Genomic DNA, 12944 nt, shown 5'->3' on the forward strand with positions numbered 1-12944 from the left:
ACATTGATGATTTATTAACACATGAAATTTGTTTGGTACATGGGGGCTTTTAAAGTGTAAGGAAAGTCCAAAGAATATGAAATATTTAGGTATATACCTAACAAAACATGTATAAAAGCTATATCCCAAAAATTACAAAGTGCTGGTTAAAAAGCAAATGAAACAGAAGACCTAAATAAATGAAGAAGCATACTGTGTTCATGGGATAGAAGACACCACATAGTAAATATGATAATTCTCCCCAAAGTGTTTCATAGGTTTGATGCAATTCCTATCACAATCCCAGCTGGCAAAGTACTTTGTTATAAAGTTTATATGGAAAGGCATAAGCCCTATGAGAGCTGAAACAATCTTGACAAAGAAAAACAAAGTGGGAAAAATCACTCTACTTGCTATTAAGGTTCACCGTAAAGCTACAGCAGTCAAGACAGTGTGGTATTGATGCAGGGACAGATACATAGATCAATGAAACAGAATACAGAACAAATGGTGCTGGAGCAACTGGACATCCATAAGCAAAAAAATTAACCTTAAACTTCACACTTTATACAAAAATTGATTCCAAATGGATCATGGGCTGAAATATGAAGCGTAAAGCTATACAACCAAAAAAAACAAATAGGAGAAAACTTTCAGAACCTAGGGCTAGGTGAAGAGTTCTTAGACTTGCCATGAAAGAGCACAATTCATAAAAGAAGAAGTGACAGATTGGATCCAAACATAAAACATTTTATCTGCAAAAGTCCATGCGATGAAGTTGAAAAGATAAGCCACAGACTGGGAGAAAATAATTTGCAAACCATATATCCTAAGAAGGACTAGTATCTAAAATGAGCAAAGAACTGTCTCAAAACTCAACTGTAGCAAAACCAATCCAATTAGTAAATGGGCAAAAGACAGGAACAAATGTTCCACGGAGGAGGGGGTGCAGATGGCAAATAAGCTAATATGAGAAGACTTTCGGGTAGGGCATGGTGGCTCACACCTGTAATCGCAGCACTTTGGGAGCCCGAGGTGGGAGGATTGCTTGAGCCCAGAAGTTCAAGACCAGCCTGGGAAACACAGCAAGACACTGTCTCCACCAAAAAAATAAAAAATTGCTTAATAAAATTTTTTAAAAAGAAAAGATGTTAAACATCATTAGCTATGAGGGAAATACACATTAAAACCACAACGAGACAGTACTAAACACCTGTCAAAATGGTTAAATTAAAAAATAGTGAAAACAGCCGGGTGCAGTGGCTCACGCCCATAATCCCAGCACTTTGGGAGGCCAAGGCGGGCGGATCACAAGGTCAGGAGATCAAGACCATCCTGGCTAACACGGTGAAACCCCGTCTCTACTAAAAATACAAAAAATTAGCCGGGTGTGGTGGCGGGCACCTGTAGTCCCAGCTACTCTGGAGGCTGAGGCAGGAGAATGGCGTGAACCTGGGAGGCGGAGCTTGCAGTGAGCCGAGATCGCACCACTACACTCCAGCCTGGGCGACAAAGCAAGACTCCATCTCAAAAAAAAAACTAATAGTGTAAACAGATATTGGTGGGGATGAGGAGAAACCAAATCACTCATACACTGTTAATGAGAATGTACAATGGCACAGCCATTTTGGAAAACAGTTTGACAATTTCTTATAAAACTGTCATGCCATGATGCTATGGCCCAGCAACTGCACTCTCAGGCATTTACCCCAGAGAAACGAAACTTACGTTTACCCAAAAACATGTACAAGCACGTTCATATCACCTTCACTCGCAAGAGTCAAAAACTGGAGGCAGCTGGGTTTTGAACACGTTTGGAACGTGTCCTTCAGTACGGCATACACATATCACAAAATACTACTCAGCAGTCAAAAGGAATGAACTACTGATACAGGCAACAAATTGAATGAATTTCCAGGGAATTATACTAAGTTTTTTTTTTAAGCCTATCCCCAAAGTTAAATACTGTTTCATTCCATTGATGTAGCATTTGGAATAAACAAATTTTAGAAAAAGAGAGCAGATGAGTGATTTCCAGGAGTTAGGGACAGTGTGGGTGGGGTCAGGAAGCAGCAGCCATCACGAAGCAGCACAAAGCCCCTTGTAGTTTTGAAATTCTTCTGTGTCTTGACTATTGTCCTAAGTACACAAATCTACACAAAACTGTTTAGAATTAAACACACACAGACACACACACAAATGAGAACAAGTAACACTGGGGAAGTCTGCGTAAGATTGGTAGAGTATCAATGTCCACATCCAGGCTGTGATCTCCTACTGCAGTGAGGCAGGATATTACTGTACCACTGGGGGGAAACCTCGTAGAGGGTACACAGGATCTCTCTGTATTGTTTCTTACAACTGCATGTGAATCTGCAATTATCTCCATACATTTTTCAATTAAAAATAGCTTTTATTGTTTTTTTTTGTAATTTTTTAAAAATAGAGACATGGTCTCACCATGTTGCCCAGGCTAGTCTCGAACTTCTGGACTCAAGCAATCCTCCAGCTTCAGCCTCCCAAAGTGCTAGGGATTACAGGTGTGAGCCACTGCATGCAACCTATTGTTTTTATATTTTAGAATTAGCATTTTTATTAAAAACTTGCAAATATAGAAGAAAATAATCAGAAAAATCATCATCCTGAAACATAATCTTTTGATGCATTTCTTCCTGATCTTTGTTTTCTACACTCATATGAAAAATAAAAGTGAGGAAAGGGACTAAAAATCAGGGTGGTGGGACGGTGGGAACCTTGCTGTCCCCACCTTCTGTGACATCAGAACTCAATGTTTGCAGGATGCCTAGTGACCACAGGGAGGGGAAGGGTGCCCTTCTGCCTGTTGAGTGAGGGGACCTTGGTCCACCCTGGCAGCCAAATCTGAGGCCATGGCAACCCAGCAAGTGGACAGCAGAAGGCAGGTGGCAGCAGAGCGGGTGGCAGCCCAGCTGCTTGAACGGAGAAGGGGCAGCCACCGTGATGACAAGAAGCAGGTGAGGCCAGGCCAGGTACATGCTGCTTTCCTCCCATCTGGGCTCCTTTTGCCACTCCAGACAGACTAGAAGGCCCTTGAAGCCCGGAATGAGTCTTAGACCCAACCGTCCCTGGATCCCACTCGGTGGAGCACAGCTTAGGGGCTTAGGCACTTCTTGCTGGGGCTGTCAGTGACACTGTCTTATTAAATTCTCGGCACTACCAGCAGAAGGTATGTTCCAGGAGGACTGGGCTTTTTATTTAGTTCCCCGCTGAATCCCTAGTGCCTAGCATGGTGCTTGGTGCCTAGTAAATGCTGAATGAATGAATGAACTGATAATACTCCTGAATTGCAGCGCTCCTGGAGGATTCATTCTCAGGGCTGAAATTCAAAACTCATGTGAGATTTCGTCAAAATGGAAAACATTAATGCTTGCTGCACACAGCCTGGTGCATCCACACCCCATCTCTTAGATGCTATCAACCTCATTCACAGAGGGTAATCTGAGGCCCAGAAAGGCAAAAGGGCCATACAACTGGGACATATCAGGATTTGAAAACACATTCATCTGATTTACAACCCCCTGAAACAAGGTTCATCTGCTATGAGAACCCTGAGCAAGGGTTTATTCTGAGAATAAGAAGCTGTTGAAGGGTTTTAAGCAGAGCAATGAATGAATGAGCTCTGCTGTCTCTGTTTTCGAAAGACTTGTTCACTCATTAATTTACTATACATGTACCAAGCGCCTCCTATATGCTGGACCTTGCAGCATATAACAGGGGCCTTCATGGACACCCATCATGCTGCGGCTTTTCCTAAAAAGTGTTCCATAGACACCAGACCCAGGAATGCTCCTTTCAGAAACATTCTTTACAGAATTCTGTGGCTTGGGGAAGGCTGCATACCCTCATCCCCTCCTGAAGACTGATGCTGCTCACTCACGTGAGGAAGGCTCTGAGAAGTCCTGCAACAAAGAAGTCTGCTTAGCTTTGTTTACCACAGCATTTCCCACCTCGATTCTACCAGAGTCCCATTGTTTCTTTTTTTTTTTTTTTTTTTTGAGACAGAGCCTCTCTGTGTCACCAGACTGCTGGAGTACAATGGTGCGATCTTGGCTCACTGCAACCTCCACCTCCCGGGTTCAAGCCATTCTACTGCCTCAGCCTCCTGAGCAGCTGGGAGTACAGGTGCCCGCCACCACACCCAGTTAATTTTTGTATTTTTAGTAGAGACAGGGTTTCGCCATATTGGCCAGGCTGGTCTCAAACTGCTGACCTCATGATCCACCCGCCTTGGCCTCCAAAGTGCTGGGATTACAGGTGTGAGCCACTTCTTCTTTTTTGAAAGACTTTGCAGTGTATTTCAAAATCCATTTTACAGACGAAGAAACTGAGGCTCAGAGAAATTATTTGGCTCAGGCCCCAAGACGACACAAGGAAAAGGACTCAAACTCAATCCTAGTCCGTGTTCCTCCCGTTGCCTCCACGCAGCACAGTATAGAAACCAGCAGCAAGAATGCTGGGGAAGAAATCAATCTGTAAAATACCTTGGTAGAGGACTGGTTATATACATAGAAGAGCTTCCAGGCCACGAAAACTCATCAGCCATTTTAAAGATTGTGACAGTTAGTGTGTGTCTTCCGTGAAAAGATTCCTAAGGAGTATTGTTAAGAAAAGAAAAAGGACCCTCATATTAAATGTACAGTGTGATGATTTTGCATTGGGTGTACACACAGATCAAACTACAGAACATTTCTAGCACTGAGGGAGGCTCTTTCGGGGCTCCGCCCACCTGGCATCCCACCCCCATAGCAGTGATTCTGATTTGGGTCATCATAGCTGAGTTTTCTGTGTTCTTGAATTTCATGTAAATGGAATCATACCATGTATACCTTTGTGTCTGACTTTTTCTCTAATCGTTGTGTCTGTGAAACTCAACCAGTTGTTGCTATGTAACGTGTTTTTTTTTTAAGTTAATAATAATGTAGTTGCTTGTATTATAAAGAAAATTATCTGGGGAAGAGGCAAGTTGGACAAATCTTTCATCTTCCGTGTTTAGTACTGGGTCTAAATGTTACTTCACATACTTGGGTGTGTAAGAAATTTATTCTTTCTTTAAGGCAAACTAAATCTGACTCAGCCAAAATCTGATGAGTTTGGGGAAAATTCAATGTCAGTCAATATGCACACACACACAAACACACACACACACATTTGAAAAACAAGAAAACTTTAAAAGCCATGGTTAAAATTTCCACGTTAGCAGAAAAAGAAGAATTAAACTCAATAGTATAAAGAAATAAATAATAAAGACAAAATCAGAAATTAATGAAATATAAAGCAAACAAAATTAATAACCATTTTTAATTGGTAAAATTAAATTAAAAATTGGAAAACTTTTAAATAGACTAAACAAAAAACATACGTAGAAAGAAAACACAAATTACCAATATCAAGAATGAAAGAGGTCTCTTGTTTCCTCTCTTGACCTCTTTTCTTTATATATTTTTTTAAAAAGAATGAAAGAGGATTATTATGACTCTTACAGGCATTAAAAGAATATTAAGGTAATATTAGGAACAATTTGATGCCAATACATTTAACTTAGGTGAAATGGACAAATCTTCCTTGGCAGTACGACTTACAAAATTGACTCAAGAAGAAATAGTCTTAATAACTACAGGTCCACAAGTTTTCACCAATAAATTTTACAATCATTTGAGATGAAAATAATACCAATCTTACACAAATTATTTCATAAAATAGAGAAGGAGGGAGTTCTCACCAACTCATTTTAAGGGGGCAACAAAAGCTTGATACCAAAACTTGACAAACGTATAGAAAAAAAATTTTTTTTTTTTCGTGACAGTCTTGCTCTGTCACCCAGACTGGAGTGCAGTGGCGCAATCTTGGCTCACTGCAACCTCCGCCTCCCAGGCTCAAGCAATGCTCCTGCCTCAGCCTCCCGAGTAGCTGGAATTACAGGCGCCGGCCACCACGGCCAGCCAATTTTTGCATTTTTAGTAGAGACAGGGTTTCGCCATGTTAGCCAGGCTGGTTTCAAACTCCTGACCTCAAGTGATCACCTCGGCCTCCCAAAGTGTTAGGATTACAGGCATGCGCCACCGTGCCCAGCCTAGAAAAAATTTTAAACCAATCTCTTCTTAATGTAGATGTAAGAAATCTCAACAAAATAGTAGCTTATCAAATCACACGATATATAAAAAGGCTAGCTAATGCATCATGAACAACTAGAGTTTACTGAAGAAACTCATTTGGCTCAATATTTGAAACACAATTAATGCAATTTACCACGAAAATGGAGACACATATAGTTGCTCAGTGGGTACAGAAAAGTCATTGGTGGTTTCTTATAAAATTAAACATACATTTACCGTATTATAAACCAGCATTTGCATTTCTGAATATTAACCCAAGAGAAATGTGAACATATGTTCACACAAGGATTTGTATATGAGTGTTCATAGCACTTTTATTCATAATAGCCCCAAACTGAAAACAACCCAAAAGTCCATCAACAGATAAAGAGACTGATTGTGCAATATTCTATGTTCATATAAAATAAATATTCATCAATAAAATACACAATATATTCATCAATAAAATTGAGCACAAAAAATGGAGGCATTTCAAAAATGCTATCTTAAGCAAAAGAAACTAAATGCAAAAGCACACACACTGTGTAATTCCACTTATACAAGGTTATGGAAAAGGCAAAACTACTCAAAGTGACAGAAAACAGATTAATGGTTCTCTCCAGGCAGGGCAGGGGTGAGGATGGAATTGACTGCAAAAGGAAACTTTCTCAGATGACAGAAATGCTCTACATCTTGATTGGGGTGATAGTCTACAGGTATAGACATTCATCAAAACTCATCAGACTCATCAGACTATACATTTTAAATGTGTGCATTTTATTATATGTAAATCATACCACAATGAAGTTGATTCCTTTTCAAGATCAATTAAAATGAAAAATGTTTACATGAGAGAAATCGCAAATTGAACATCAGTAAGTTGCCGTGTTATCTATTTCTTCAAAGTTTGGGAGTTTTGTAGTAAGCAAGTGTGACTTAGATAACTAGAACAAAAGTTAAACTCAAAAAACTGTCTTATAAGCATTCCCATGTCTGGCCCTTTGTGATGGAAGCAGGGGGACCTGGAGAGAATTCATCCTCATGTTCTTCCTCCTCCTCCTCTTCTTGCACCCTAGACGCTGTTGGCATTGCTGATCTTGGTGCTGTACTTGAGCACAGGGATATCGGGTGAGCATTCTAGAATCTGAGAAAGAAGGAACCAAATCCACATGAAGCTTAGTGGAGTATTCCAAAGATGGTTTTATGTTAAGGGGACCTCCATAACCCACCTTCTCCCACTGACCCTTCATCACACTAGGATAACTAACCATGTTTATTTCAATTAGTGCTCATTTGCTCTTAAGAGGTGATGTTTGTGCCTGTTTCAGGAAGCAGTTGGAAGGTGTCAGAAAGGATCAGAGAATGTAACTGCTACCAGAATCTTGTAGTTTCCCAGGTAACATATCCAGCAAGGTACTGAGGTGAGGCAATCTGGGAAGGCTTTCCAGAGGAGGTGTCATTGGCAACATGGGTCATGAAAGATAAGTAGTAGCTGGCCAAGTGTAGAAGGTGGGAACAGGTACTACGAGCACAATGAGTAGCATGTGCAAAGGCCCAGGGATCTTTTTGAAACCAGTGGGGGTGGGGAGGAGGGTCCTATCTGAGAAAGCACAAGATGCCATTTCTGTGTCTGCCTTCCAGGGGCTTGAATATCAGACCGACGAGCCCTCAGAAGAACCGATAAAGACCATGAGGAACTGGCTGAAGGAGAACTTGCATGTCTTCTTGGAGAAGTTAGAGGAAGAGGTGCAAGAGCTGGAGCAGCTAGTGCGGGACCTGGAGCTGTGGCTGGATGCTCTTCTGGGAGAGCCTCAGCAGGAGGAGCGCTGCTCCACATGTAAAAGTCACTTGTGAGGGGTGGGCCTGGGGCCTGGGGAGAGCACAAAGGTGGGGAGGGGTTGCCAGGGATTTCTCTAAGCAGCGCAGAGCTCTGACTCTTGAAGTTCCAGGGAGGCAAGAAAATAAAGTAGTTGGGAAATGAAGTCCGCTGTTCACATTCATGAATGCTGACAGAAACGGCCTTGGCGGAACACCAGAGCACGGCGAGATAGTCTCCCTGGCACCGTGATGTGGCCCCCTGGAACCAACACGGGCTTCAGAGCCAGCCATGGGTTCAGGACTCTTCTACTTTCTTGAGACGTTGTGTAAGTTTCCTTAACCTGAGACTCAGTTTCCTCACATATAAAAATCAGGGAAACACACTTTGCCTTATAGGAAGACAATGTATCTAGGGTGTGTATACAGAGTGTGACTGGCACATAGCGGGTGTCAGATAAATAGCTCTTCCTTTCTCACATGTTCCTTCCTCCCTGGAGTGTGGTAAGAGGTTACTAGCTCTGGCTAAGTGTGTGGCTATTACGCGGCATTCAACCCTCTGACTCTGCTGGTGGAAGTAATCATTCCTAAAATCTCTATTTGGTGATAGCTATCAAATTTACATATACATTTTCTCTTTGACCCAACAATCTGCTTCAAGGAATTTATCCCACAGCTACATTTGCCCACACATGAAATTACATGTGTAAAGGTTATTCACCTCAGCTTTATTTGCAATAGCGAAAAAATGGAAGCAACCCAAATGATACCAGGAGGGCTCTAGTTATATAAGTCATGGTACAGCCAGACAGTGAACAATCATGTAACTATAAAAGAGAATGAGGAAGATTTCTACTATGGTGTGAATATGGGTGATCCCCAAAATCATATATTGGAACCTAATACTCAATGTGACAGAGTTAACAGCTGGAGCCTTTAGGAGGTGATTAGGTCATGAGGATTCTCCCCTCATTAGTGAGGTTACTGCCATTATGTTAATAACATAAGCTTGTTAGTGCCATTATATTAATAATAGAGGCTTGAGGAGCCTCTTTGTCCCTTCCACCATGTGAGGACACAGCTAGAAGTTCCCTTTTATGAGGAACAAGTGCTCACCAGACACTGAATCTGCTGGTGCCTTGATCTTGGACTTCCCAGCCTCCAGAACTGTGAGTAATAAATGTCTATTATTTACAAATTATGCAGTCTAAGGTGTTTTGTTATAACTGCCCACATGGACTGATACTTTCCTTCTGCTAAAATGGGAAAGCCTGAAAGATATGTAGTTAAGTGAAAAAAATTAAGGTGTAGGCCAGGCACAGTGGCTCACACCTGTAATCCCAGCACTTTGGGAGTCCAAGGCAGGCAAATCACTTGAGGTCAGGAGTTCAAGACCAGCCTAGCCAACATGGTGAAACCCTGTCTCTACCAAAAATACAAAAAATTAGCCGAGCATGGTGGCATGCACCTGTAATCCCAGTTACTAGGGAGGCTGAGGCAGGAGAATTGCTTGAACCCAGGAGGCAGAAGCTGCAGTGAGCTGAGATTGTGCCACTGCATTCCAGCCTAGGCGACAGAGTGAGACTCCATCTCAAAAAAAAAAAAAAAATTAAGGTGCAAAAAGGGAGCAGAAGATAAAAGTATATATTTTGTTGTTGATATTGATGATGATAATGATGTTATTAGATATGCATAAAAACTCTAGAAGGATACAAGCCTGCCTGGGAGTGAGGGGATTTGAAACTGGGAGATGTGTAACAAGGATGGGAGAAAACTTTTCAGCATATATTTTTCATACCTTCTTGTTTTCAAACTATGTGCATGTTTTGCTTATTCAAATATTCTTAAAAAACAAAGCTCTATTTTGCTTGCAGACATGGCCTGGAATATACGTGTATAAGCAAAAATAACAGTATCACTATGATGAAATTATGAGTGAATTAATTTTAAAAAATAGTTCCAAAAGAAAACCCTTCTCTTTTGATTACCTTATTTTGATTAAACAATGATCATTTTTTATCTGGGATTTCCCCTTTTTCCCATTACCTCCAGGAAACTTATAGTTGTTCATTACTGGAATTTTATCAGCCTCATTGTTTTGGGTTATTTATTTTCCCCTTTCTATGACTTTTTGTTTTCTATTCTGATGGAGCTATTATACATGTACCGATTATTAGAACCACCTCAAATCTTTGGATAGTCATGAGGGTTTCAATTACACTAACCTCAGAGGACATCTGACTTACAGGGGATGGCACAGCAATTCATTTGCCAGGAGGGATTAATCAATTGCCATTTGGGATAGAAAAAGTCTTTGCAAATTATGATCCCAATTTTCCACTTTGAATATTTGGCAGGGGGTCGGGACCAGAATCGATTTTTTCACATTTCCGGCTACTTCACCAAGAGTTCAACGGGAAGGGTCTGATTGATATTTGCTTGCATTTATAGTTACATATTGCCATAGAGTAGTTATGTATGTTTATATTATATTTATATATTATATATACTTATATGTTTATATTATATATGATATATTTATAAATATATTGATAAAATATATATTTTATATATGTATACAAAATTGGGGGACACATTTTTAAAAAAAAGAAAATGAGGCCACACGCAGTGGCTCCCACCTGTAATCTCAACACTTTGGGAGGCCAAGGCGGGCAGATGACTTGAGGTCAGAAGTTTGAGACCAGCCTGGCCAACATGGTGAAACCCCATCTCTACTAAAAATACAAAAAATAGCCAGGCATCATAGCACATGCCTATAGTCCCAGCTACTTGGGAGGCTGAGGCAGGAGACTCTCTTGATCCCGGGAGGCAGAGGTTGCAGTGAGCTGAGATCTCGCCATTGCACTCCAGCCTCGGTGACAGAGTGAGACTCTGCCTCAAAAAAAAAAAAAAAGAAAAGAAAATGGAGCTTAGACCTCTGAGGAGTTAAAGCACCTCTGTCGGTATTAGAATCTTTGAGAGGAGCTAGCTGTTTGGACACCTCCCCTGTCCCCCCAGTGCTGATGTGGGCCCCCAACCCATTAATGGTGGCTACTTTTGGTGTGTTGTCTTGTGAGCCCATAAAGAACAGGGAGTCACTTGGGATAACTCAAGCAATAAGGGCTTATTGTGGTGTTACAAAGGAGCCAGAATCTCCCCCCAAATCCAGGAACATACCAGGACCTGGGATTGCGGAGACTGAAACAGGGAGGTCTTTGAGAGTTCAGGGTGGCTCCAGCGCCCAGCTGCAGGAATCCTGGAGCTTTCCCCTAGCACGCCACCTTTACATTGCCATTCTCCAGTGTTGGCTTCCTTTGTGTGTCTGCTCCATCTCTTCCTGCTTCCAAGCTTTGTATCTCTTCTTCAACTTGGCGCTTCTGCTTCTGATTCATTATAACTCTGATTTGTCCCTACCCCATGTGGCCACTCCCACCTACTTTCCAACTTCTACTGACTGTGAGATTCTGTCCACATTCCCCAAGTCAAATCCCAGGAGGAGTGGGTGGGATATGGCTGACCCATCTCATTGGCTGGGGCCTCCTGTGCCAAGCCAGGCTCTACATGGCAGCCTGCCTTTGGGATGACATTGGGGCGATCACCATGATGCAATCAGCAGTGGCAGGAGGGAGAGGGGAGGACCAAGTGATCCAGAACAGAGCTACCTCAAACAGGAACCAGTCTGGGGCCATTTCCCTCCAAGGGACTCAGGGTTGCACTAAGATGCCTTGACACATCACCCAGGGTGGTCATGAATGTGGCAGAGAGTATACTTCCGTGTCCTGAGAGTCAATACCAGGGCAGCAGAATTGCATGAGACAGACACTCAGAGGTCAGACCCTGGGAAGATTCCAGACCTGTGCTAGGGCCAGTGTGAAGGGAGGCAGATGAAAACAATTGCCAAGAATGAGGTGGGAGGTGCTTGGCCACCAGAGTCCCCATAGGTGAGTGGGCCAGCCTGCCTCAAAAGCACAAAATAATAATTGGGGGATATTTCACTCCCTGTTTTCCATTCCTGAGTGTGAAAAAAATACAAATTACACACTTAAAAGGAAGCATATTACTGCCTTCATGACTTTGAAGTCTGTTATAATTTGAATGGGGTTAGCAAAATGTTGCCCCGTAGACCTATTAAGAAGCTCACTTTCATATCGACAAAGTAGATTTCCCTTTGGGAGATACAATGTCCTTTGCTTGAGGAGGCCACTATTCACAGCTCCTTCCATTCAATCAAGAAATATTTATTGGGCCACGCATGTGCCAGCTGCCGGGAATGAGACGTTTATAGGCTAATGGGGGGAACAGATAAAAAACAAGTAGAAAAGTCAAGACAAGGTGATTTCAGAGGGTAACAAACAACCCCACTTAGCAAGCACTGCAGCTTTCCAGGTGAAAAACGAAGGCTTGGCATACACTGCTAGGCTGGAGCTGGCAAGAAACCCAGAGACTCAGGGTGTAGTAAGTTTAATCCACCCAGCCAGGGAGTTGGGTCTAGACAGCTACTCGCCAGGCCTTGGGACTTCTGCGCCAAGATTTCAGGTTCTGACCCAGGTAGCTCACGAGAGTACAACGGAAGAGACAGGCTTGGTCTTGTTACAGGGAAAGTGGCCAGTTGGGAAAATGTCATGAAGATCCAATTATCTGCATTTCTTTTCTTTGTTTCAGGCACCTGGAGCATGAGGTCAGCATCAGAGATCATTAAAAATGTTTAATTAATTTTAATTGATGGCCATCTCCCCCATCTCTCTTTTACTTCATGGGCATATTGGGCAACCTTCCTCGTACTCCCTCAGGTTCTCCTATTTTGCTTACATTGGTTTATTCCAGATTTTTCTTTTGTTTGTATTTTTTTATTGGTTTCGATCAGCTCCTTTTTTCTTCCTTTAACGTGTATAATGAGAAAACAGCCACAACCATTCAGGTTATTCACGTTTTAAAGATAAGAATCTGATACTCTAGACAAAAACTGGATGTGGTAAAGACTACCTGTGTGTCAGCATGTGTATTTCTTAAGAACATAAG

The 12944-nt window shown here is 41.9% G+C and overlaps 1 protein-coding gene across 6 annotated transcripts; it reads left to right on the top strand.

Moving 5' to 3' along the window:
• The first annotated feature begins 2803 nt into the window (after window positions 1-2803).
• SMIM23 (small integral membrane protein 23) lies at window positions 2804-12616 on the top strand. 6 transcript variants are annotated; one of them, XM_058440965.1, is made up of 6 exons: window positions 2835-2972; window positions 7187-7238; window positions 7439-7506; window positions 7752-7960; window positions 8124-8254; window positions 12588-12616. In XM_058440965.1, exons 1-5 carry the CDS (start codon window positions 2868-2870, stop codon window positions 8176-8178), a joined length of 489 nt encoding a protein of 162 aa, XP_058296948.1. In that variant the 5' UTR covers window positions 2835-2867; the 3' UTR covers window positions 8179-8254; window positions 12588-12616. The 6 variants fall into 6 exon arrangements, with proteins under 6 accessions (XP_032011889.1, XP_058296948.1, XP_058296951.1 ...); XM_058440968.1 differs by lacking the exon at window positions 12588-12616 and having other exon boundaries at window positions 8060-8155; XM_058440969.1 differs by lacking the exon at window positions 12588-12616 and having other exon boundaries at window positions 7752-7947; window positions 8124-8151.
• The last annotated feature ends 328 nt before the right edge of the window (window positions 12617-12944 follow it).

This window comes from Hylobates moloch, unplaced genomic scaffold (genome assembly GCF_009828535.3).
Source record: "Hylobates moloch isolate HMO894 unplaced genomic scaffold, HMol_V3 SCAFFOLD_6, whole genome shotgun sequence".
NCBI lineage: Eukaryota > Metazoa > Chordata > Mammalia > Primates > Hylobatidae > Hylobates > Hylobates moloch.

What these genes read in the sequence shown, in the direction of transcription:
- SMIM23 (XM_058440965.1), top strand. Translation starts at nt 2,868, where the DNA reads ATGGCAACCCAGCAAGTGGACAGCAGAAGGCAGGTGGCAGCAGAGCGG. An exon ending in CTTGAGCACAGGGATATCGG is followed by an intron (nt 7,239 to 7,438) that starts GTGAGCATTCTA and finishes TGCCTGTTTCAG; the next exon opens with GAAGCAGTTGGAAGGTGTCA. An exon ending in TCCACATGTAAAAGTCACTT is followed by an intron (nt 7,961 to 8,123) that starts GTGAGGGGTGGG and finishes GAATGCTGACAG; the next exon opens with AAACGGCCTTGGCGGAACAC.